This window comes from Hippoglossus stenolepis, chromosome 5, assembly GCF_022539355.2.
Source record: "Hippoglossus stenolepis isolate QCI-W04-F060 chromosome 5, HSTE1.2, whole genome shotgun sequence".
NCBI lineage: Eukaryota > Metazoa > Chordata > Actinopteri > Pleuronectiformes > Pleuronectidae > Hippoglossus > Hippoglossus stenolepis.
In genome coordinates, this window is record NC_061487.1 from 19,919,020 (window position 1) to 19,944,541 (window position 25,522).

At 42.4% G+C, this 25,522-nt stretch overlaps 1 protein-coding gene across 1 annotated transcript; it reads right to left on the reverse strand.

Annotated features, from left to right (window-relative positions):
* Positions 1-2,954: 2,954 nt before the first annotated feature.
* On the reverse strand, positions 2,955-9,902 carry LOC118109492 (E3 ubiquitin-protein ligase RBBP6-like). The gene is made up of 6 exons (XM_047339790.1): positions 9,737-9,902; positions 8,557-8,656; positions 6,442-6,537; positions 5,730-6,304; positions 5,255-5,436; positions 2,955-4,216 (listed from the first exon to the last, which is right to left on the reverse strand). The coding sequence occupies exons 1-6, from the start codon at positions 9,900-9,902 to the stop codon at positions 2,981-2,983; spliced, it is 2,355 nt and encodes a 784-aa protein (XP_047195746.1). The 3' UTR covers positions 2,955-2,980.
* Positions 9,903-25,522: the final 15,620 nt, after the last annotated feature.

The window sequence follows — 25,522 nt, forward strand, 5'->3', positions numbered from 1 at the left end:
CGTGATGTAACAGCTTAGAGGAGCAGCTGCTCTCTTTTAACCTCTGATACCTGTGCTGCAGTTGCTCTCCAAGCTGCCGCGTGTACGTGTGAGTTCAGCACGGGAATCATATTATATCTGTCAGCCATGTGAGATATGTATTGACAAAAGTGCCCAAATTGAAAATAGTGTTTGCAGAGCTGCGTGCACGCGTGTCTTTTTTTCGTTGTGCGTTGCTGTCACCCAAGATGGCGAAAAAAGCTGCGATAATCGTGTGCGTTATCCTCTCGCGCGGCGTACGTTTACCCAGGGGACCAGTGTCTCTTACCACCTCCCCGCTCTATAATAACCGCAGTCTCCCTCAGATAAAGCACAGCATCTGTTAAACAGCAGGGTGACTGAGCACCCAACACAGTCTACCATTACAGACGGACCGCTGCACAGTGGACGCCTATCTTATACACCTGGGTGACCAGATAAGGCTGAAAAGAAGAGTGAGGGGGGTGGTGCTGGTGGTGGGGGAGATTAACCCATCAACCAGTGGAAATACTAGACAGGGTTCAGTGAATCAGGGTGGTGGTGGTGAGGGGGTGATGCAGAACAAAGGATAGGGCCACAGTGTAGAGACAGGGGCAAATTAACACGAGACTGAAAGCGTGAAGGTTTTCTTTTTTTTAAGACTGTATATATTTCAGATACTTTCTGGTCAAATTGTTCCTGACTGTTAACTCCTTTGTCTTTCGAGGGTCAATAAACCCATGCAGGCAGCGAGAATAAAGAAGAAGACCCACAAAGATGGAAGGAGAGCGGTGGAACGCAGAGTAAATCCTTTACCTTCTCTATCCTCTTACAAACTCCAGGTTTGCACTTGTGCTCGAAGCTTTTTTCCGCCGCTCCGGTTCAGTGTCGAGCGAGAAATGCATGCAAATGTCAATGACATTCAACAGTCACGAGTTGTAACAGAAACACAAGTGAGTGCTGAGGAGGGTTACGATGAAACCATTCAGAAAAGATTCATTCTGGTTGTTTTTAATGAATGTCTGGGGGAATCTTAGCTCAATTAATCATTAGTAAATGTGACACATTTATCCGCAATCCTCCAAAAAATACATTTGGAACAACTTTGTTCATCAATTACCCACTGGACTCAAAACGGATAAAAAAATCTTTAAAAACAACAGATTCAAAATCTGATATATAATCACCGATTGTAGCATTACTTTTTCAAACAATCATAAATCGGAAACCAATGACAACTGAAGTGTTTCCATAGAAGTTTATTACAGATTAATTGCAGATGCTAAACTTGAAACACTAAAAATAAGTACGACGAATGAAGAAAATAATCCGTTTGGCTTTAAGTATGAAAATCTTACACAATTAACTTCATCACTTCATTATGTTTTGAGCACAGCAGCTTTAATTGCATTAAGTAATTATCCCTGCATTGCATTCTACTTGTGTTGCATTTCATTTTTAACGAAAACTTAATTTCTCTGTTATGACTCAGTTCGTTGCTGAGCTCTTCCCTCCTCTCCTGGCCCCTCGCATTACACTTCTTCTCCATCAGTTACTTCCTGCCTCCAGAATGTTGGCATATTGCGTTTACGAGCTCATTAGGTGGACAATATTGTACTTAGTGTCAGCTCATTATAGTGGGGAACTGTAAACACACTGTTTGTGCCTGTAATCGGAGTCAGTGGCGAGCGCGAGATGATGAGCAGATTTTCTGTATAAATGAGCGGACAGGAGAATCGGTCAGTAATGAATCCGCAGTCGGTCGGTGGGGAGAAATTAGGAGGAGGTGCGGAGATGAGGGTCGGGCAGTGAGAAAGAGGAGACGCACCACAGACACACACACACACACACACAGAGGAGAAACCGATTGCATCAGTTACTGGAGGACACTCTCAGGGGCAAGTGTGGACTCACACATTTAAAAGGGATTCTCTAAATGACTCTTAGTTTTCACATTTTATCCGAGTGAATGTACAAATTCTCTACTGGGCAGAGGAAATATTGCCTCATGCAGTGAAACTACAAACTCTCTACAAAAAAGAGTTTTTTATTTTTGCTTCTGCCAGCACATATTTTCTTTTTTAGCGCGCTCACACACGTATGCACATATAAATGCAAACACACACACACATATGCACCCAGAATGACCTTTACTCTTCTTCTACCCTCCAGTCCCCCAAACAACCCAGTCTCATCAGAAAACGTATAGTACCTACGTTGGTCCACTTGGGAAAACGTAGTATTCTCACAATTTTTGTGATTTTGTGATTTTGTGATTGCAAAGTGAGTTGAATGATTAGTTCATCATCAAAACGTGTAAATTCATGTTCTGACGACTGATTAATTGAAGAATTCAGCTTTATTTTTTAATACAAGAATCCTCAGATTATAACTGTGGTTGTAACTGTTCTATCACAAACGGGGTGGGGTGTGATGTCATTAGAGGGGACAATGGTGCACATTTTCAAATACTTTCTCCCAAATGACATTGCTCTCAGTTGATGACATGAAAGGCCCCAAAAATAGCTGCGTAATAAATGAAGAAACGAGCTGAGAGGGATGTTGATACCATGGTTCATTTCTCACCTCCACACAGCTGATCAAGCACACTGTGAAACTAGGTGTGAATGTTGCTTTTTTGGTTTTGAAAAGTTAAAGTGATCAGAAACAAGCTTCGAGATTCAAGACTTTATTGTTATGTGCAAAACAATTACATTCAGCAGTCGCCAGCAGTCGCTGGCGATGAAATGTTTGGGTGACAGGATCCCTTCTAGCCATGCTCAAAATATTACACAAGCAAAAAAATATATATAAAAAAAATAGACTATAAAAAATTTAATTTAATATATAAAGTAAAATAAAACAAAAGTATTAAAATTAAATATCACATATCCAGTATCGGACAACAAAAAGAGGAACACCACACAAGGGTTAAAAGTAACACTACTCATATACAAAATTGCTTTGTGAAAGGGGGTCCAACTCAAGATCTCAAGTATTCCACAAAAGTAATAAACAAAATCTTAAAAACATTAAGGTAGTAAACAACAACTGACCTCTCTCTGTCGCCGTCTCTCTCCGCTGTCGCTGCTACTTTCTGTGAGCTCGACCCCGAAACCCTGTCCCTCTCTCTCTCTCTTTCAGAGGCCACACCTCTGTCTCTGTCTGATCCAGACACTCTGTCTCGATCTCTGTCTGGTCCTGAGACTCTGTCCTGCTCTCGGTCTGAGCCCTGCAGTCTCTCTCCAGCACTCCCTGGTCTTTCGCGAGAGGCTCTCCTCTCTGCAGATGCAGACAGCTCCTTTCGTCCAGCCCCTTCTGTTGTACTGTTGGATCTGTCACCTTCGGAAACGCTGGAAGAAGCTGATCGGTCTGATGTGGACGACATCTTCTCAGGACCTAATGGTGCTCTGTCTGAGGCAGACGTCTCAGTGCTGCCTTTTCTCCCCAGATATCTGTTCAACTTGATCCTCCTCTGGGCGGGTGGCATTGGGAGGAGACCACTACCTGGTGGAAGATCTCTTCTTCCCCGAATGTCATGGCTGAGTCGAGGGCCATCGGGAAGAGAAGGATGAGGTAGAGGCAGGGTCTGGGAGGAAAGTGGAGGGGTCTTAAGCAGGGGAGGCCTCACTGTAGAGCTTTTACTCTTTTCCTTTTTGGGGGTAGTTGAGTTGAAATTATCTTCTGGATTTGCTTTAATGGTCTTAACCGGTTTAGCGACAGAGGAGGAGGAGGAGGACGAGGAGTCTTTCTTTTTGATGACCACTGCTTCTGGGGTCTTTTGGTTTACCTTGTCGTTCTTTTCCTTCACAGCCTCTGTCTTCACTTTAGGTTTTACTTTCTGAGCCTTCTCTTTCCTGGTGTTATCAGACTGGGTCTTGGATACGGTCTTGTTTGAGGGCTTAGCGGGTGCAGCAGGACTTTTAGAAGTAGGAGCTTTAGCGACTCCAGAGCCAGATGCAGGTTTTGAGGAGACGGGAGGTGTTTTATTGATTGAGGGGTGTTGGTTGTCGTAGTCTTTGTAGCATTTGTTGCACCAGTCTGTGTACTCTTTTTCCCATTGTCGATACCTTTCTCTCTCCCGGCGGGCTCCAGGAGTTGGTCCCTTTAGTTCTAACTGTGGAAGCTCCCGAGGAGGTGGCTTCCGTCCACCAGGGCTGCGGCTCCAGAAGCCACCAGGGAGGCAGACCAGGACCTGGGCGACTGTCAGAGCGACTGACTGACCGGGACCGGGAAAGGAAAGAATGGAGAAGAAAATCAGGAAACCAGAGAGAAAGAAATCTGCTTATGTAATAAACTGAATGGCTTGAAGGATTATGCTTATGAACTAAAACCAATTTGGAAATGTCCTCTTAATTAAGTTACCTGGAATAAGATGGTCTTCGTCTCTTTGGTGAATTTTGGACTTCATAAGCTCTTTGTGGAAGTCTATTGTAAATTCATTCAGGTTGGATGTAGTTCTGTGAATATAAAGACAAGAACAGTCAAACTTTAAGGAGTACTTCAGTACTCATATTCTTCATTACTTAATCCTACTGAATTCATTATATGGATGTCAAAAATTATAAAATTGAATGGTCTTTTTGCCCAAGGAATGAGCATGGCTACCAATGTAATAAGGATGCAACCAGTGCCAAGATGGATAGCGGTCACTCATGTGCAGGACATCAAGTGTTCTTTAGAGCTTTTCATCCTGGATTCCATCCAGAAAATCATTCTGGATTTCACTAATTTGGAGGGACAGCGTGTTTTTGGAGAGAGGTGGAATGAGATGGACCAAACCCATTTATTTGCATACTTTGGGGTTCTTATCCTTGCTGGAGTTTTCAAATCCACAGAATCCCCTGTGGGATGCAGAAACTGGCAGAGAACTTTTCCGAAGAACAATGTCTCTGGAAATCTTCCAGATTATTTCCAGGATTATCTGCTTTGATAACAGAGACGACAGACCAGCTTGGCGCCAGAAAGACAAGCTAGCTGCCATCAGGACAGTATGGGACAGGGACAGGTGGGTGCCCCGCGTTAAAAGTGTTAAAAGTAACACTACTCATATACAAATTTGGTTTGTGACAGGGGGTCCAACTCAAGATCTCAAGAATTCCACAAAAGCAACAAACAAAATGTATCTTAAAAACATCAAGGTAGTAAACAACAACTGACCTCTCTCTGTCGCTGTCTCTCTCCGCTGTCGCTGCTACTTTCTGTGAGCTCGACCCCGAAACCCTGTCCCTCTCTCTCTCTCTTTCAGAAGCCACACCTCTGTCTCTGTCTGATCCAGACACTCTGTCTCGATCTCTGTCTGGTCCTGAGACTCTGTCCTGCTCTCGGTCTGAGCCCTGCAGTCTCTCTCCAGCACTCCCTGGTCTTTCGCGAGAGGCTCTCCTCTCTGCAGATGCAGACAGCTCCTTTCGTCCAGCCCCTTCTGTTGTACTGTTGGATCTGTCACCTTCGGAAACGCTGGAAGAAGCTGATCGGTCTGATGTGGACGACATCTTCTCAGGACCTAATGGTGCTCTGTCTGAGGCAGACGTCTCAGTGCTGCCTTTTCTCCTCAGATGTCTGTTCAACCTGATCCTCCTCTGGGCGGGTGGCATCTGGAATTGGACAAAAATACATACAAAAAATGAAAAGGTTCAAATAGAAGTCATGGTATTAAGCATTTATGCGCCTTGTAGAAACATTTAATACATATTTATAACACACTACAATGTGGTTCCAAGTAGAGCTTTTACTCTTTTCCTTTTTGGGGGTAGTTGAGTTGAAATTATCTTCTGGATTTGCTTTAATGGTCTTAATCGGTTTAGCGACAGAGGACGAGGAGTCTTTCTTTTTGATGACCACTGCTTCTGGGGTCTTTTGCTTTACCTTGTCATTCTTTTCCTTCACAGCCTCTGCCTTCTCTTTAGGTTTTACTTTCTGAGCCTTCTCTTTCCTGGTGTTATCAGACTGGGTCTTGGATACGGTCTTGTTTGAGGGCTTAGCGGGTGCAGCAGCACTTTTAGAAGTAGGAGCTTTAGCGACTCCAGAGCCAGATGCAGGTTTTGAGGAGATGGGAGGTGTTTTATTGATTGAGGGGTGTTGGTTGTCGTAGTCTTTGTAGCATTTGTTGCACCAGTCTGTGTACTCTTTTTCCCATTGTCGATACCTTTCTCTCTCCCGGCGGGCTCCAGGAGTTGGTCCCTTTAGTTCTAACTGTGGAAGCTCCCGAGGAGGTGGCTTCCGTCCACCAGGGCTGCGGCTCCAGAAGCCACCAGGGGAGCGAGACCAGGACCTGAAGCGACTGTCAGAGCGACTGACTGACCGGGACCTGGGAAAGGAAAGAATGGAGAAGAAAATCAGGAAACCAAGAGAGAAAGAAATCTGCTTATGTAATAAACTGAATGGCTTGAAGGATTATGCTTATGAACTAAAACCAATTTGGAAATGTCCTCTTAATTAAGTTACCTGGAATAAGATGGTCTTCGTCTCTTTGGTGAATTTTTGGACTTCATAAGCTCTTTGTGGAAGTCTATTGTAAATTCATTCAGGTTGGATGTAGTTCTGTGAATATAAAGACAAGAACAGTCAAACTTTAAGGAGTACTTCAGTACTCATATTCTTCATTACTTAATCCTACTGAATTCATTATATGGATGTCAAAAAATTATAAAATTGAATGGTCTTTTTGCCCAAGGAATGAGCATGGCTACCAATGTAATAAGGATGCAACCAGTGCCAAGATGGATAGCGGTCACTCATGTGCAGGACATCAAGTGTTCTTTAGAGCTTTTCATCCTGGATTCCATCCAGAAAATCATTCTGGATTTCACTAATTTGGAGGGACAGCGTGTTTTTGGAGAGAGGTGGAATGAGATGGACCAAACCCATTTATTTGCATACTTTGGGGTTCTTATCCTTGCTGGAGTTTTCAAATCCACAGAATCCCCTGTGGGATGCAGAAACTGGCAGAGAACTTTTCCGAAGAACAATGTCTCTGGAAATCTTCCAGATTATTTCCAGGATTATCTGCTTTGATAACAGAGACGACAGACCAGCTTGGCGCCAGAAAGACAAGCTAGCTGCCATCAGGACAGTATGGGACAGGGACAGGTGGGTGCCCCGCGTTAAAAGTGTTAAAAGTAACACTACTCATATACAAATTTGGTTTGTGACAGGGGGTCCAACTCAAGATCTCAAGAATTCCACAAAAGCAACAAACAAAATGTATCTTAAAAACATCAAGGTAGTAAACAACAACTGACCTCTCTCTGTCGCTGTCTCTCTCCGCTGTCGCTGCTACTTTCTGTGAGCTTGACCCCGAAACCCTGTCCCTCTCTCTCTCTCTTTCAGAACCCACACCTCTGTCTCTGTCTGATCCAGACACTCTGTCTCGATCTCTGTCTGGTCCTGAGACTCTGTCCTGCTCTCGGTCTGAGCCCTGCAGTCTCTCTCCAGCACTCCCTGGTCTTTCGCGAGAGGCTCTCCTCTCTGCAGATGCAGACAGCTCCTTTCGTCCAGCCCCTTCTGTTGTACTGTTGGATCTGTCACCTTCGGAAATGCTGGAAGAAGCTGATCGGTCTGATGTGGACGACATCTTCTCAGGACCTAATGGTGCTCTGTCTGAGGCAGACGTCTCAGTGCTGCCTTTTCTCCTCAGATGTCTGTTCAACCTGATCCTCCTCTGGGCGGGTGGCATCTGGAATTGGACAAAAATACATACAAAAAATGAAAAGGTTCAATTAGAAGTCATGGTATTAAGCATTTATGCGCCTTGTAGAAACATTTAATACATATTTATAACACACTACAATGTGGTTCCAAGCAGAGTTTGAGTCTTTATCAATGCGTTTACCATTACAACCTCCGCTGCGGAATCTAACCAGTTTAATTTGACCTGCCAAACATTCATATTGAACAAATTTTCTTTTAAACCTCTCAAAACCACATAAAAAGTGTTTTCATACTGTTTACATAGGTAAAAATATAATTTATTTCACTCTCGGCAGACTTTTTGAGAATTAAACCCACCGGCAGGTCCATTAGAGGTTTGATGGTTGCTCGATCTGCGTCTCCTTGGATCATCTCAAGGCTCCCAGGCAGGGGAAGAAGACCGGGTCTGTCTGAAGAGAGTTGGAGTCTGCGGAGCGGGGGCTGGTGAGACATGTGTGAGTGGGGGAGGACATCGCCGCCAACCCCTAGCCCATCTAACATCGTTTCACCAACTTGTAGTGAGTCTACCTTGGATGGTAAAAATATTATGGCAGATGATCAAAATCGCTATTCAGAAAATGAATTGGATTTTTACTTCTGAAAACGATCTATTGAGCTCTATAATAATAAAGAGGAGGAGAGTGTTGTTTTTACATACGGGTCTAGACGGTCCAGCCACAGCTGCGGAAGAACGTTGTCTGCAAAAACACACAGGACAAAAATAAACCATCAGTTACCATCATTGTGACCGACTACAGGATCAATTTCACAAGTATAACTATAGGAAATCTAATATAAACAAACCAGTGACTTAAAATCATCAGTGACTTTACTGATTAATCATAAAACCAGTAATAACGTTATACATACACAATGAACGTCCTGCCAGCGGGCTTTACTCCACCAGGGGGAGTGCGGTGCACAATCACGGAGGAGTGTTTCCGGATGTGGGCTTCATCATCGGTATATTCTACAAAGCACAAGCAACAAATCATTAGAAAAAATTTTGATTGATTCGAAACAAACAAATTTAAATGTCTTTAAATACACATTAACATGAAGCCAACATATTGTGGTGAACGGATAAATGGAGGCAGAAGACGTTATCTTTCAATCAGCAATGCACACATTCAGTGGCACACAATAATAAAAACATGAATATATTAACCTGTGTATTATTTGAATAGCTTAGTATTGAATGCACAATAACAGGGTAGCTATGTTTATACATGGCACTAGGCCCAGTTTAATACAAAACACAATTTTATACAATATATATAGTATATAATCCCTGCTCCATCTCTCCATCAGTTTAGGGGTCCTTGGCCTGAAAAATTTTGAAGACCCCTGGTTTAGAGTATTTAAAGCAGCTTCTTGTGTTTATGATGTTATTCTAGTAAAACTGTAGGCTGAACTTTATGGGGACTTTTTTAGATAAAACAGGAAAATTGAATTTATCATCAGACTCACATTTTTTTCCAGCCATTTTATTTAGGTACCCAATATAATATCATTCTACCTGATAATATTGAATGTACTAACTATAGATGTCAAAGCAGAGAAAATATTATTTGAGAGGTTAGAATCTGTTGTTAATTGGCACATTGGGACAATTTTTGCTCGAAAAGGTAAATAAAACTATTATTCTACGAATTGCTGATTATTTTGCTGTTGAATGGCGAGTAATGAAGGATCCATTCATTGCCTTCATGTGGTGACATCATAAATGTGTTTTAATGTATTGTCCAAATAGATCACTTCGCTCCCAAAACAAAGCAAAGACCATCTCTACATTTAAGGTTAAACTTAAAACGCTCCTTTTTGATGAAGCCTATAGTTAGGGCTGGATCAGGTGAGTCCTGAACCATCACTTATTAATGCTCTTATAGGTCTAGAATGCTGGGGGAACTCCCATCATCCACTGAGCACTTCTCCTCTTCTCTCTGTCTCTCTGAGGAGTAAAAGTCTGTCTATCATTTACGGTAACCCCCTCAAAATAATGTCTGACAGATGTGTCACACATGAGTAAAGGCATCAGCTGACAACTTACCTTCACCAGTCTGCTCATTGGTGATCTGCAGGTCAGCTTTTGTGGCCTTGAGGCACTCCCGGCCCATAATCTTCCTTTTTAGCTCCTTGAGGGTGATATGCAGCCCATCGAAAGGGACTGTCTTGTAGTGCAGTTTGGAAGAAAACTTATAGTGTACATACGACATTTTCACAGGTCAATTAAGCACAGAGGGGGGTGAAAAAAGTAGTAGCTCGTAGAGGCTCTTTCGATGTAGAGACTATTTCGATGTCAACAGAAACTGCCACTGATATGTAAAGTCACCTGCCTTTGATGCCACACTGTTTAGAGGCAGCTGCCTTTGATGCCACACTGTTTAGAGGCAGCTGCCTATGATGCCTTGGGATAATGTATGTTGATATTTGGTGCTTAACAAATAAAACTGAATTGAAAAGTCATCACTCTACCACCACTCGCCTTTAATGAACAAATCTGTCTTCATAAAATAATACAAGGCAAGCATCCTGCATTTAAAGTCAAAAAAGCTGCAGGTGACCTCACTTTGCAATTTAAAGTAAACTTTCCACCATTCATTGTTTCGAATAGGTATAATGAATAGGTTTTATATCTTAATTATCCTTAACATATTGATGATACATTTATATTTGAGCAATACATCTGAGCTTACATGCTGTTAAACGGTCAGAGCTCGGAGAAGAAGAAGAAAAGTTCTAATCATTAACACCTGAAAGACACAAACGTACAACTCAAAGGCCTAATGTCGATTCACGTGTTTCGTTTGGTGGGGCGACTTCAAATGTCGAAAAAAATACAACTGAAGACGTTTTCATCAGGTCAAAACATTTTAATAAAAAAAAAAGGAAGCAACAACTCACTTTTAAGAACATCAGTCCTTCAAATTCTCCCATTTCCGTCACATTTCAGTTTCAAACCATCACACACACTCGCGCGCTCACATAACATGACAGCTACTGCACCTTTGGAACAAAAACATGCAGACTGATTTGCTATTTTTAGTAAACACATCCTAGATTTATACAATCCAGTGTAGCATGATTGGTCTGCTTTAAATTAAAGGAAAAAACTGGTGAGGTTTTTTTTTGCAAATGTTAGCCCATTATTCACAAACTTTACTGCTAACCACGAGTTTCAACATTTCTGGAGTAGATACTGGATTTCACTCATGAGCTCGTAATTGATCGGTGTCTGAGATTTAAATGAATGAAAATAACCACATTGCCTTAATTTAAATTTAGTAAATGATACAAAAAACATGGTATGAATTGAACCCCATGGCTGACCAAAAAATTGGATTACCTTAAAAATGATGAGCAGGAAAGCATGATGTACAATTTGTAGTTTAGTCAATGTGCTAAAACATGCAAAACTGCAAAAAATAGAGCTTACAAAGGCCCAACACTGAAGGTTAATCCAGTGTTGAAGCCTTGGACAGCACAGGAGGGATGTGAGCAAAACAAACCGAGAAAAAATAATTTTTAATGCGAAGCAACAGTTCATCTCTATTTACAAATAAATCAGAGGCAGAGAAACAGCCATTTCTCCTCTACAAATAAGCATTCACATCCCTGAGTACAGTTTGTTACTCCTATTTAAATTCACTGCTTCGTGATCGGCTATTATCATCAAGTCCTTTCTGTTTGCTCACGGTTGATCACAATAGTGCAGCACAATATTTTGACCCTACGTCGCCAAAGAGGTTCACGTGTAAGAAACCGCAGCAGCGCTCACATTTTTGCTGCAGTCCAGACACAACACAGTGAAGTGAAGGTCTGGAGAGCTGCAGGGACAAAGTGACCAACCCGCCATCAGTGCCGTGGACATTTAACACCTACGCTCCTTGTGAACAAAGGAGGTTCCAGATTTCGGTGACTTCCTGTTAGCATGGAACCGGCTCTTCTGCTTTCTCCGTCTTCTCCTCCTCTTCCTCCCCATCGTTGTCTTTGTTCTTTTTGTGTTTCTTCTTCTTGTGTTTGTGCTTGTGCTCCTTGGGCTCCTTGGGCTCTGCTTTTTCCTGACTGCCGTGCTTCTTGTGCTTTTTGTGTTTCTTGTGTTTCTTGTGTTTCTTCTTTTTCTTGTCTGCAGTGGTGGTGGTCCCCGAGTCGCTGGGGTTGCTCGGGCTGGCGCTTCGGGAGGCTTGGCTGATGGACAGGCTGGGGCTGCTCCTTCCTCTCTCCGGCTCCGAGCCTTCACCTTCGCTGTAGTCGGGGATGAAGGCGGCCTCGTCCGTCTCACGGCCCAGGTCAGAACACAAACGTTGTCTCCTGGGCTCTGGGCCACGACTCTCCTCTCGTCCTCCTCCGCCTCTCCCTTCTGCTGATCTCTCCTCCTTCCCCGGCGCTCCTCTCCCCTCATCCCTGGCTGTAGATCTCCCTTCATCTCTCAACCCTCTTCCCTCCTCCCTCACCATATTTGATTTGGTTGGTTTGTCAGAATTTGCCTGTGCCACCCTACCACCCTTACCCTCTTCCCTTGGTGCTCTCATTTTCTTCTCCTCCCTCACCGCTCCCATCCTTTCCTCCCTGACAGACTCCCGGCCTTCGCTCTTGACTGGTTTAGGAGCCTCGGTCTGCCCCTCTCTGCCTCGGCTCCTCTGAGGCACCGGTGAGGGATCCTTGGGCTCAGTGGCTCTTTTTTCCTGCCCTTCTTCATCATCCTCTCGCTCCAATTTGGAGCGAGGAGGAGGCTGAATGAGTGGCTCCTCTCTGGCCATGCTGGCTGCTGGGCTGACACTGGGGCTGCGGCCTCTGGAGTTCACAGGGCTACTGGGGGGCAGCTCTGCAGGTTTAGAGGATTCGCTCTTCTGGTCTTTTTCTGAGCTTCTATTTGTCTCCTGACTCGACCTAGAGCTGAGGAAATAACAAAAAACATTTAAAGGTTCAGTGTGTTAGATTTAGGGGAAAGGGATCTATTGGCAGTAATTGAATATAAAATAATCCCAATGATGTTTTCACTAGTGTGTTTCATCTAAATTGTACAAGTTGTTGTTTTCTTTACCTTTATATTCAAAAACTTTATATCTACATCTGGAGTGGGTCCTCTCTACGGAGGCCACTACGGAGGCCAGCCTTTAGTTGCCTTTTGACAACTAAAAGCTACCACAGGTTCTCTAACATGTTTGGAAGGGGAGGGTGAGGTGAGGGGTATTCAGCTGCAACATTTAACTTCCCCACTAGATGTCACTAAATTCATCCTCAGTGCAGCAGAAATGTTTAGGCATTTAAACTCAACTTGGCTCAGGTCTGCATTGTCCCCGTGTTTAGACCGAAATGTAGATCGGCCCGGAGACTGTAAAGATGGACAACACGTCTCCATTGACTCCCACTGTAAAGAAAATGAAGCCAAGATATGGTCGTGTAATTTGCAGCCAGAATCTACGCCGTAGTGATCGTGGAATGGAGCCGGGGTATCGAAGTCCCCTCGATACATGCACGCGACCAATCGTGAGTCAATCTCCGCTGTCAATTATTATGTTTCACCCCTTTTTCTACCTTCAAATCACTAATTAAAACCAAACGTTCAAATGGAGGATTTGGTTTCAGTTGTGGGTTGGTGTCTCGTCATCGAACAGTCTGTGGTTGAATAGTGCTCTCCACAGACAAATGTAGGAATATCTTATGAAAACGTCTTTGTTCCTACAACAATTTGAGTTGTATTGTTAATGTTTTTTCCTTTTTATTTGTCATGACTTTTTGATTTGCCACGACCTAAAGTGCTAAAATGTAAAAGTAAGATGATCCCCACAGTAAATTTGATACATTTTCTGCATCAAAAATTATTAACATTCGTTTCTTAGTGATTTTTGGATGGACACAGACAAACCAGCAGTCAAACATACAGACTGTCTCAGCACTAGTGCGGCTCAAAAGATTAGATTTTCACTCCGAGCGAGGAAACACCGTCCGACTCCCGATCCTCGCCCACAGCAGACCGGCTCCTCACAGCTATCATAATTCCTACAGCAGCAGCAAAGTGTATCTCAACAGTTTAAGATATTTAGGCCACATTCAAGCCTGGAAATAACAAAAAACATTTAAAGGTTCAGTGTGTTAGATTTAGGTGAAAGGGATCTATTGGCAGTAATTGAATATAAAAGAATCCCAATGATGTTTTCACTAGTGTATTTCATCAACCCAGTCTCATCAGAAAACGTATAGTACCTATGTTGGTCCACTTGGAAAAACGTAGTATTCTCACAATTTGGCCTCTCAAATTGTGAGAATACTACGATTTTGTCTGCCCATTGTTTTGCATTGGCCTGTGCCCACGTCACGTGACTCTCAAGTTCCCTGCAAAACATGGGGACATTCCTTGTATTTTCAGATAAAATGTCATTTTATAATATAGTTTGGGCATTAAATACATTCTGACACCATTTCTAGAAATATGTTTTGCTTCCAAAATCTTCAGCCAGTTCATGCTTACGATCTATATTTTATTAGTTATCACGAATATTTTTCAGATCTCGCCAGAAAAATCGTAGTAATGTAATTCGAAGGATCTAAGAAGTCCCCGCAACTACATTCATACCGAGGGAGGCCCGAGTGCGCATGCGTGAGCGGATCTGTCATCTTGGACGGCTTAGTATGGCGAGTGCACATTTTTACAGTATATATGCCTATTGTGTATTTGATAAATTTGATATGGACTGATGATGAACATTAAGATTATTTTTCGTATATCATTTATACATTTTTTATCTTTACTTTTTTCTTATAACTTTGTATTTGTATTTCTGCTATGTAAAGAGTTGTTAGTACATACTGTTAATCTCCATGTGCTCTGTAATAGCGATGAATAAAAACAAATCTGCTGTCTACTTGAATTTTAATTTTTTAATTTTGTGTTACTGTATAGAGATGATAGACATACTGTATAAGGCAAGGGCTAAATCAATTATATAATTTATATATCAAATTCAGCAAACAATTCCAGAATGTCAGAATGTATTTTAATGCCCAAACTATATTATAAAATGACATTTTTATCTGAAAATACAAGGAATGTCCGCCATGTTTTCGTTTTTGCAGTCGGGAACTTGAGAGTCACGTGACGTGGGCACAGGCCAGTGCAAAACAATGGGCAGACAAAAACGTAGTATTCTCACAATTTGAGAGGCCAAATTTTGAGATGCCTACGTTTTTCCAAGTGGACCAACGTAGGTACTATACGTTTTCTGATGAGACTGGGTTGCCCCAAACCTGTATCAATCTTTTACACCCAGTTTTATTCCCCCTCAAACTGTAGCACCACATTTTACTTTTCCTCACAGGGTCCATGCAAAATTTAAACACAGCTTCAGCTTAGTTGCATCTGTAGTCCCTGTGAGGAGCTGAATAATAATAATACATAGTGCAGAATGAAATGCTATATGCTGCAGATACCTAGTATGTAGAGAAGTAGTGAAAACCATAAACCACGCAAGTTTATACACCAGTCAAGCTGTTAAAAAAGATATAAAAAAGTCAAAGTAATGATACATCTGTCGTATACATGTACGTTGACGTCTGTCTTGTGGTTTTCTCCAGCCTGCTTCACTGAGTGAGTAGCTGTGCCTCAATCTTAGAGGTGAGTCAGCCTTCAAATTGTGCCAGTTGTCAATCAACTGCAGAGACCTGAGTTTCCATGGTAACAGTGGTCAGGCCAATGATTGCCCCCCAACATCTTTTGAAACACGGTGGACTATCGATGTCACATGGTCTCGATCGGCTTGAAATGACATTTTTTGCCGTGTGCTAGTGTTTTCAAACAGGGGTTTTAATTCAGAGGCTGGATCTAAAAAAGAGCAAAGAAATAAGAAAATACCTTCACACGCTTTCTTTTTTTCCGGATCAGCTGAGCTGACGATAAATCATTAATTCTTGAAAAATATCAGTTCTCGAGAGCAGCTGTGGCACCGCTCTGCCACAAAAAAAGGCGCAGAGTAACTTCAGCGAAGCCCTTGAGATATAAATACCTGTCAATCGAAACGCATCAGTGCTACCTGTTCGCAGCTTATCACAGCCCCCCCTCTCAGATTCAGGTTTCGCATGCCTCTCGTGTCTCATCAATGATTTAGAACGACCTGATTCACTTGTGCCGCTCCTTCATCTCGGATGAGGCGCCACGCAGAAGGGGAAGAGGCAGGGAGCGTGAGGGAGTGAATTATGTACAGTAGGTGAGGCAGAGCGAGCCGCTGAAGGTGATGGACTCGAAGAAGCGGAGAGTCAATTGCCTCCAACAAGAATACATGTACTCCTTTGTAATTTGGGAAAATAATGTTGTTCTTTTTTCCACAGGATTCACTCTCTCTCCTTCTCTCTTCCCCTCTCTCACCGTCTCTGGCTCCATTCCTGCTGACAGAGAGAGAACTAAAAAAGTGCCAACCCTGTTCTCTCCAGGCTTGAACTCTGTGTGCAGGCAGAATATAGAGTTTAGCTTTTTATTTTCTGTGTGACTTTTTGTTCAATGAGATTTAGAGAAGGTGACTTTTATCCCTTAGGGGAGAAGAAGGAGAAAAAAAAGAAAAAAGATGCACTCGCACACACAGAGAGCGAGTGAGAAAAATAAAAGGGGAGGGTGGGGGGTGGGGGGTTGTACAATGAAAACCCACTGCATAGCGACCCATTTGCTTAGTAACTGCTATCTTTGTATTTAACTCCTGGACTGCTTACTGGGACAAAAACAGGCGCAGGATATAATGAAATACAAAGATGTATTATGGGATATAACTAATGGAGCCGTGCACCCAGATATATCAAGGCTTACGCTCTGTGTTTAATTTCCTCCTCAGAGAATGAAATGACCCACAGTATTAACCTTCACGAGGAAGAGGCGAGATGCTTCTTCCTAAACGCTAGAAAGAGAGAACAATCATCTCTGGACTGCGCAGTCACAGAGGACACTCGGGCAGCAGCGTCCGGGAGGCCAGCGTGAGTTCTGTACATCAAGGTGCGAGTCCAGCGCTGGTTTCGCAGAGTCGATCAAAAACCTCCCGCGCCCAGCGTGTCCAACGGAAACACCGCATCTCATTTCTAATGAGCCTGGCGGGGACACCTTCCCGTGTGGTTGCCTCATAGTCTGCCCTCAGGGTCACGGCGGGATGGGGCACGGGGATGCTTTAAAATTGTGATTAGCCCCTCGGGTCAAAGAGAGGTTGATCTGTAGTGCACCTTGAGGTCCGGCTCAATATAGTACTCCCCAGTGGGTGTCCTGTTCTCCTTCATTTCCCCTTTTCATTGTCCACACAAATCGCTCTTATTTCATCTCTCTCCCTTACAGCTCTGGGGACTCATTTATAAAACAGGGCGTATGATTCATACCAAAAGCCCAAAAAGGCATACGCAAAAAAAAGGGTTAGGGGATCTGCCTCATATCCCGCCCTCTACATGCCAACATTAGAAAGAACACGTCTGAAAAAATATATAATTCGAAGGTGGAGGCAAAAAAAAGAATCATACTTTTTCAATTGAAGTTTCTTATGGAACAGTTATGTCACGCGAGCACAAATAACACTGGTTGGTTTTAATGTTAATGATGAAGTGGATCAATAATCTGGCTTCAGTTCACCACCATGTGTCTTTTTCCCTGTCTCCAAAATGTTTGTACGCATAAGTCACAGTTAGCGTGGAAGTGCGCATATTCTCCCGTCATCTTCCAGGCACTGGTAGTCCGTACGCAACGGTTATAAATAAGGCCCCAGGTCTTTGAGCTTCGTGGACTTTTGCGCTCGACGGGAATTTGGTGCCAAAGAAGAACAAAAACTCACAGTGATTAATTTATTTTTATTTGTTTCTGTGCCTCTGAAAAATAGACCATTAAAGCCATATAAGTATGTTGATATTTCAACTCGGATGAATAACAACATGCTTTCAACCCTGTTTTTAATGTATTCAGACTAGGTTTGCAGTGTTGCTGTACCTATTTTCACCAGTCCTGCTCTCTAATGTAGTACTCACATCCACAACTCCAGGGTTCTCTCGCTGGTCGAGGCAGATCTCTGCAGTTCGTGGGCACATTTGCTGACAAACCTGTTCTTCTCTCATTTATTGTACTAGATCCATATAGGAAATACCTTTTATCTTTGCTCGTTTCTATTGTCGTAGCCTCTAGGGTTGCATCATTTGTCGACTGTAGCACACACCTGATGATGCGGCTGCGTCGTGCAAGTCTGGGGAGTGAATTTGAAAATAGTAGACTGGTGTATCCCCGTGAGTTGACACGATGAAACATGTCAAGCATCACCAGTACATAGAGAAAGAAAATGGTGCATGTGTTGTGATGTACACCAAACACTGATATGGTGAAAGCAGCTCGACTTACCAGATTTTTGTCTTTTCCCCTAAAGTTACAGTCTTTGTGTTTCCATGGACACTGCTTCCTCGGAGGAATATTAACAAAAAAGAGAATTTTGGTTAACTCTCATATTGGCTTCAGTCGATTTCTGGAACAAGTTGTCGTGCAGAGCAGGGACTGTGGGGCACTGCAGTCCTGCTTAGATTGATGACAGCAGGGACAGTGGAGCCAGCTGAGATGACCAGTAAATATTTCAAGATGTCTATGTTTGAGAGAATAATGACAAAGTCAATGTATCTGAGGATATTCATTCAACTGTGGGTCAGTTATGTGTTGAATCTATAGCTGAATGCATAGGGAGTAGAACGCAGCCTCGGCCCGTGTCAAGAGCCATGTGAGCTATGCTGAACCCTGAGATGTCCTCATGTAGGAAATAATGATCTCCTCCGTTTTCATTATTTCTGTATATAAGGACACCATGTAATTGGGTTCTCTCTTAATTCCACCCATCCTTTGCTTCATAGTCTATTTGTTTATTTTAAGCTTTTCAAGACCTGTTTTTCCAAATGTTCTTAACTTTGGGGCCATTTAGGATCCTTGTTTTGCCGCTGAAAGTGCTAACCCTGCTAAGCTGTTTATTGGTATCGATGTAATTGGGCTTTAAGATACTCTAGTTATTTCCATTAATTGCAGAAGTTTCGTTCTTTGGGTAGTTTAAAGTGTGTGTCCACATCTCCAAGCGTTCCTTTAATTAAATGCAACCGGGGAAGCGAAATGGTAAAACAACCCATTAGCGGTCTGACAATTGTCAAGACGCATCTCGAGAGTGCAGGAGCTGAAAAAGTGTTGTGCCCCTCGCATCTGCTGCGAGGAGGCTGCTGAGCTCGCTGCACTAACAACAGTCCCATTAAATTACAAAGCAGCACGCTTCATGGTAACAGATGCCTCTGATAGATGATGGGTTCTTGTCAAGATTATCAGCGCCGCTCCGAGGCTGACTGTCTTTTTTTGGGGGAATGAAGTCAACGAATGACAAAACAGGCAGAGCCAATCGTGGTTCCCCCCCCACCCGGTAAGGCACCGCACAGACACATCCTCCAGCTAGAGCCCTATGATGCATCTCCCTGGCTGTTTTCTGTTAACGCAGCTCTTTCAAGGCCATCTATTCTACCGTGCTGCTTGGAGTCGCAGCAAAGTCTTCCAAGTCAGCTCCCCCCCCTACCTTCACAATCCGTCGACTGTGTACCGCAGGTACACTGAGGTTTCTTCCTTTTCTTCTTTTGTGTGAAGCAAAGGGGGAATAGCTGTCAACTCTGAAAAGCAAAAAACTCCACCTTTCAGTCATCTAAGAAAGAGAGACGAGACATCCCATTGTCCCACGTTCACGGTTTTGCACTGATTGCATGTGAGGAGCGACCCTGCACATGACTGAGCACATCTCCAATGCTGACCCAGCCACTTTCCTTTCCGGAGCGATTCCCCCCTTTTTTTTTATTGCTCTTTCTCCAACCTCCGGCAATGAGGGTTGCACTACAGCAAGACGGTATGTATCCCGGCCTATTGAACGGCCACTTTATCATTCTGATACTCTGGTCAAGAGCCGACTGGTGGACTCAAAATGTTTTTCCCTCTGACCAGCAAGCCACACTCCCAGCCGCAGATAAAACAGACAGAGGTTTCATAGACAGAGATAGCGTGTTTTACCGGGAAAGAAAACTGTTCAGTGAAGACGGTGGAAGGTAAGGATGTTTCACCTGTATCAACACCATCCATCATCCACTTGCCTTTTTTTCTGCCCTTTCCCCCCCCCGTACAATGCTCAGGTGGTTCCTCAGCATTCAGCGGCTGTTGCTACTCGTCGGAGAACTTTCTTTCTTCATATCTTCTTTTATCCGCGTTCAATTACTCCCACAAAAGGTGGTCATCACAGATCACATGACTCATCTCTTGACTGAAACAGAGGAAACTAGTGTTTTAACTACAATAAACACTTGTGTATCAAGAGACACTGCCCCTGAAGACCTTCTACACTGGATAGCTCATCCATTTCCTTTTGATTTCTTTAATGTCTCGCACAAGTCACAGTGCCATAATCTCAGAGGTAGGAAAAGGAAATAAACAGCTCTCGTGAGATGAGCAGGAAGCACTTTGACATGCTTTCAATTGTTTTTTTTGCTTTCCTATTTCATTTGAAAGAGATCTCCAAGGAATGTTATTTTAAAAATTCTGAAATCATGTTCTGAATTCTGTCACTTTTATTGAAAAAAGTAGAACTTGTCCATTCAAAGCTGAAATTGAATAGTTCATCTGTAACCTTCCGCTGACAATTGAATGAATGAAGAACATCATATTAGAGACTGAAGAAGGAAAATAAATCAGTTTTTCTCGCTCTTCCTCCTGTCACCTCCCACTGCAACATCCAATTTCAAAAGGAAATACTGAGCTTTAAATGAAGGAGGGAGGGTCTTTCTAAAAACGCTGTTCCACTGTTTCAGAACAGAGGAGATGTAACAGAATGAGTTATGTCAGTCATTATGCACGGAGCCATTTCTCTGGTCTATCCGTCAAAGCTGTTGATAGGTGAAAAACATCTCAGCACTAAAACAAAGCAATGTCGACGATACATAATCCTGGACGCAGTAACAGGCGCAAATTATTACTCGGTGGGAAAAAAAAACAAAGAAACAGCAGGTGCAGCTGTTTCCAATTGTGCAGCCGACTCACTGAGGCTTTCATGCAAATGAAATCGGTATTGTCTTCTCCTCCAGTCCACCAGATGGGCGGATCAGGTTGAAAGGAGGATAAACCTTTGCAGGTGTATTAAAACTCGGCTAGCTTAATAAAACCCATGATGTGGCTGTGTGATCAAAAGCTGTTTATATTTTTGAATATTCCAAGTTACAGCCATGCATTGGCTTTATAATCCAAATATAGCAACAGTTATATATTTAGCAGGTTTATGACCTTTGCTGACATTGTATGGAAGTGAATGGCAGATAGGGAGCTCATGCACCGAACCTTATACAATTACAATAATATGTTTGTGGAATTTGAGTTGCAACATCAAATAATCTGAAAATGTTCTCAATTAATAACCAATTGATAGTTTGGTTACAATACATTAAATAATTTCTACCAACATGAATAGGGAAATTGACAAAATGTCTGATAAATGACACAGGAAAATAAAACAATAAATAAATCATATGTAAGGCCAGTCATATACATGTATGTTAATGTGTAAATAACATACAGAAGCAATATAAAACATATAGACAAAGATAAATGAGACCAGTTTGTTTCCTGGTGTCCAGGTTCCCACGTGATATATTTCAGAAAATAAACAGGTTCGGCTTAATTCTACTGTATAAAATCAAGTTAATGTGACTGAATCAAATATATAAGTTTATATCATTTATTGTTAGATTCTTATATGTTGTCTTTGCTAACAGTTGTTCAATATTGTTGAGTGATAAACAAGCTGCTAGATTCAGTGCTGCCTGCTTTATGTTCCGGTGGCAGAAGGGAAGATGCTTTATATAATATGATGTAAATGCACTAATCAGCAATCAGCAGCGTAACGATGAGATTTTAAATGTTTCACCTGCATGGAAACAGATGTACATATTTCAAATTACAGCTTTTGTTTGTGTGATCGAGCAGCAGCATCACGGAGACTCTGGATTCTGGACAGAGTGAAAATTCGTTGAAAACACTGGATTCAAAACGATGTGACTCAGAGTGACAGGTCCCACTTCGCCCTGTAACTTTCAAGGCATCACTGGTAAAGAAAACCCAGAGAAACACATTTGCTGCTTTATCAGGGGAGTTTGGTTCTTGGCAAACAAAGTGTACTTGGTGGGGTAGCTTGCAGCAGGTCTGTGTACTGCATCCAATCAGGGCATCGCTCTCTCGCTCTCTCGCTCTCTCGCTCTCTCTCTCTCTCTCTCTCTCTCTCTCTGCAAGCTCCATCTGTCACCGAGACACGCCACTGTGTGTGAGACCCAGGCCATGGGGGTGAGCCTTGGGTGAGACTCTTTGGAGTTCTCCGGCCCAAAGCCTGGGAGATAAGAGGAGTTGAAGACCTTGGCGAAGGAAACGTTACCGCTGACAGAAAGGGAAGAGAAACAGATACCTGGGAAACCTCAGGGCCAGTTTCCATATTTTACTCCTCAGACTTCCAGTGTTTCAATACAGAGTCATGGTAAAGGTGACATAAGTAAAGAGACATGGGGATAAGTACCCCATGATATATAGATCAAGATATTCTGTACAATAGATGTTTATTAGCAGTGTAATGTGTAATTTGTTTTTATCTTTTTCATGGAATGGAAAAATATATATTTGTCCTCTTCAGTGAAGAATGTTTTATTCAGTTGTCTACCGTTAATGTCAAGAAGTAATCTGCGAACATTCCTTTTTACATATAGTGCCAATTTTTTGTTTGTATTTTCTTTTGGTCTGTCTGTATAATATTGCACATGGCAACTATGGAATGGTGAATTTTGGGAAACATTTATTAAATATGTTATTTTGAGGATACAGGGTTGTAAAGTCCTGTTGGCACTGACCGTCAGCACGTATAGAATTTGTAAGATGAGAAATCTGGATCTGATGAAAACAGGTAATATACAAACTAAAGCTTGAGTACGGCTTTGTCGCAGGAAAACAATCACACATACCGAACTGAACCACTTGCAATGGCAACAACCAAGTGTGTTTCTATTACTGGAACAAGACAAAAAACAGCCTGGGAAATGAATCCAGCCTCTGACTGCAGATTAAGACCGTGCCAGTAACCAATGCTATAGGAGTGTAATGATATGCAACCATATACTTTGAGTGAGGATCTATATACATACACATTTCAGTCCGTGTGTTGTTCTCGCCTTGTATAGTACAACTTGGATTATATTTTAATAAGTGAAAAAAAAATGTCTGCATTCATTTTTTTCTTACCACGGCTGTGAAATTTGTGCACCAGCATCTACCGGCAGTTCATTTATAGTCGGAAACAAACCCCTGATTTTGCTTATCGGGTTCTGCTGCTGCCCATAGGAAGACTTTGATTAGCCGCTTCACACAGTGATGCTGAATCAACAGCAGCTAAACCATTCCTCCAGGCCTCCTGAATTGGTAATCATGAAGTTGTAACGAGACCTCGGTTTGATCTTTCAGCGCCGTATACGAGATCACGCTGGCTCCCTATGTGCTGGCTTCTATTAAACAGCAGCATTAGAGTTTAGGTTTGGCCTAGAGTGAACAAAAAAACTCACAGCGGGGGGTTTAGGCCACCGTCTCCTATCATCTCTATTTCTCCAGTTAAGGGGTTTCAGCACTTGTGTGTAAAATTGTGCTGTAGACCAAAGGCTGTGTTAGACCCCAAAAAAAGAAAGACACCAGAAGGACAGAGTGAGGGCACAGAGAGGAGAGGAAGAGAGGAAACCAATTCTGTCTGACTTTATCTTTGTTTCTTCTGAGCTTCTCATTAAGTACGACACTTTCAAATCTCCCCACACACAATTATACAATCATGATTATTTCTTTTGAATGGATTCCACGTGCATTTTTTAAAATTTTGGCTTTAGTTCCAATTTAATTGCTGTCTAATGGTCCCGAAACACAACTGTGTGCAACCATTCACTGAACCCATCCTATCATGTATATGGTTAGACTGTTTTAAATGTCATTTTATGCATTTTTATCTTCATAAAGTAGATTGTGGGTTATGCTTTATGCATATTTGCACTACAAATAAATGTCTTTTTCTATAATTCATGAAATCATTATCACAATCCAACTGAAAAAAAGGTGATATTCAGTTTCGCTTTATTTAAAAAAGGTTTGATATTGCTGTTGTAATACAGCCCATCATACTCACTATTAATCATTATCGTGCTACCAATAGAAATTACAGGGCCCTGAGAATGCAATCTTACACAAGGGGTAATTCATTTGGCGGTCAGCATATTCCTAACCACATCTCACACACAGGTCACAGACCTCACTTCCCTTTAAGTAAATGGAAACTTGGTCCGTGGAGACGTTGGACGTTGAGGTCCAGTCTGTGCACTAAGGCGAAAAATTGACACCACTGTATATTTGTTTCAGGATCACTCAGCCTTTTGTTACCTGCTGCTATACTGTATCTGGGAGAATTACTCCTCTGAGCTTTTTTCTCTCAGGAGAACATTTAAGGTAGATTGTTGGGATTTATTTAGTGCTGGGTTCTAAAACGCTCAAATTTAGAGATGAGACAAAAATGTTAATTATTCATATTTGACAGAGAAATAACAACATGAATCATCACACGGTTTAATATAGCTCGTGTTTTATTCTGGGGAGAGCACTTCAAAACCTCAAAAGTAACCTTCAAACTAATAACCTTCACAATGAAAATATCAAGTTCTAACGATTATTTGGGTCATGCAATCACACTGTTGACTAACATCTTTAAACTGTTTTTTGGGGTGTTTTGTGTTTAATTAGCCATTTTATTTATCTTGGCCGCTTCCCTGCGAATGTTCTCACAAAACAAGTTCCTCCCTGACACAATTTTGCAGAGACATCATCAGCATCAAAAGAGAAAGACAACATTTTTGTCATCCTCCAGCAGATAAAGGACAGAGCTGTGAGATTTGTCTTTGTGAGACGACCGGATCATCAATGAAAAACTTGGGTTCCCTCTCCAGTCCGACAAGGTCTTTGGCCTTTTAAAAAAATCAGACCACTTTTCTTTACTTGCTACCCTGTGTGATTAACTGCATCAGTGAACCTCTGCCACTCTTCTTTCTGTTTCAAATGCCACTGCTCAGGCACCCCCTTCCACAATGGTTTCAATTTTCAGTCACTGAACTATCTGGCTACACCGCTGCTGCGGCAAGAAAACAAGGAAAGAAAGCATCGTCTCTCGGATCAGGAGAGGCACCATTTTAGCACATCTGTCCGACTTCTGCTGTTTACAGGTAATTTATCCTTCCTCGATGAAGATGCCCCTCTTCATCGTGGACCTGCACTTCACACTGCCACGTCACACTGGTGGTGAGTGCTGCACACCTCACTGCTGCATCCTTAGAGCCTGAGTGTTAGTCGGGTATCATCCCCAGCTTGACATTTGACTGCGGGTACAAACCTTAGACTGTATAAAAAAGATGAACAACGCATCTCCACTTCTTCTAGCTGTATAAAACTGAAGCCAAAATATCTTGGATACGGGTTCTGCCATTTAGAGTTGGTGCTGCCATTTGGAGCCAGGGTCTGCACAGTAGTGATCATGGTGTCGGGCTGTGGTATCAGGGTTCTGGATCTCACTTGACAATCAGGAGGTTTCACCCCATTGTTTCATCAAATTTCTTTTTTATTTACTTGTGCAACTCAAACCAATCTTAGTGGAAGCATAATTATACATCAGTGTGAGAAAGAATCACTAAAATGACAAACAGCTTTGGTAAAAATGTATTTAATGTGTACTTTTTTTTTGTTTGGTTCATGTTCCATCTGGCAACATGGAAAGGG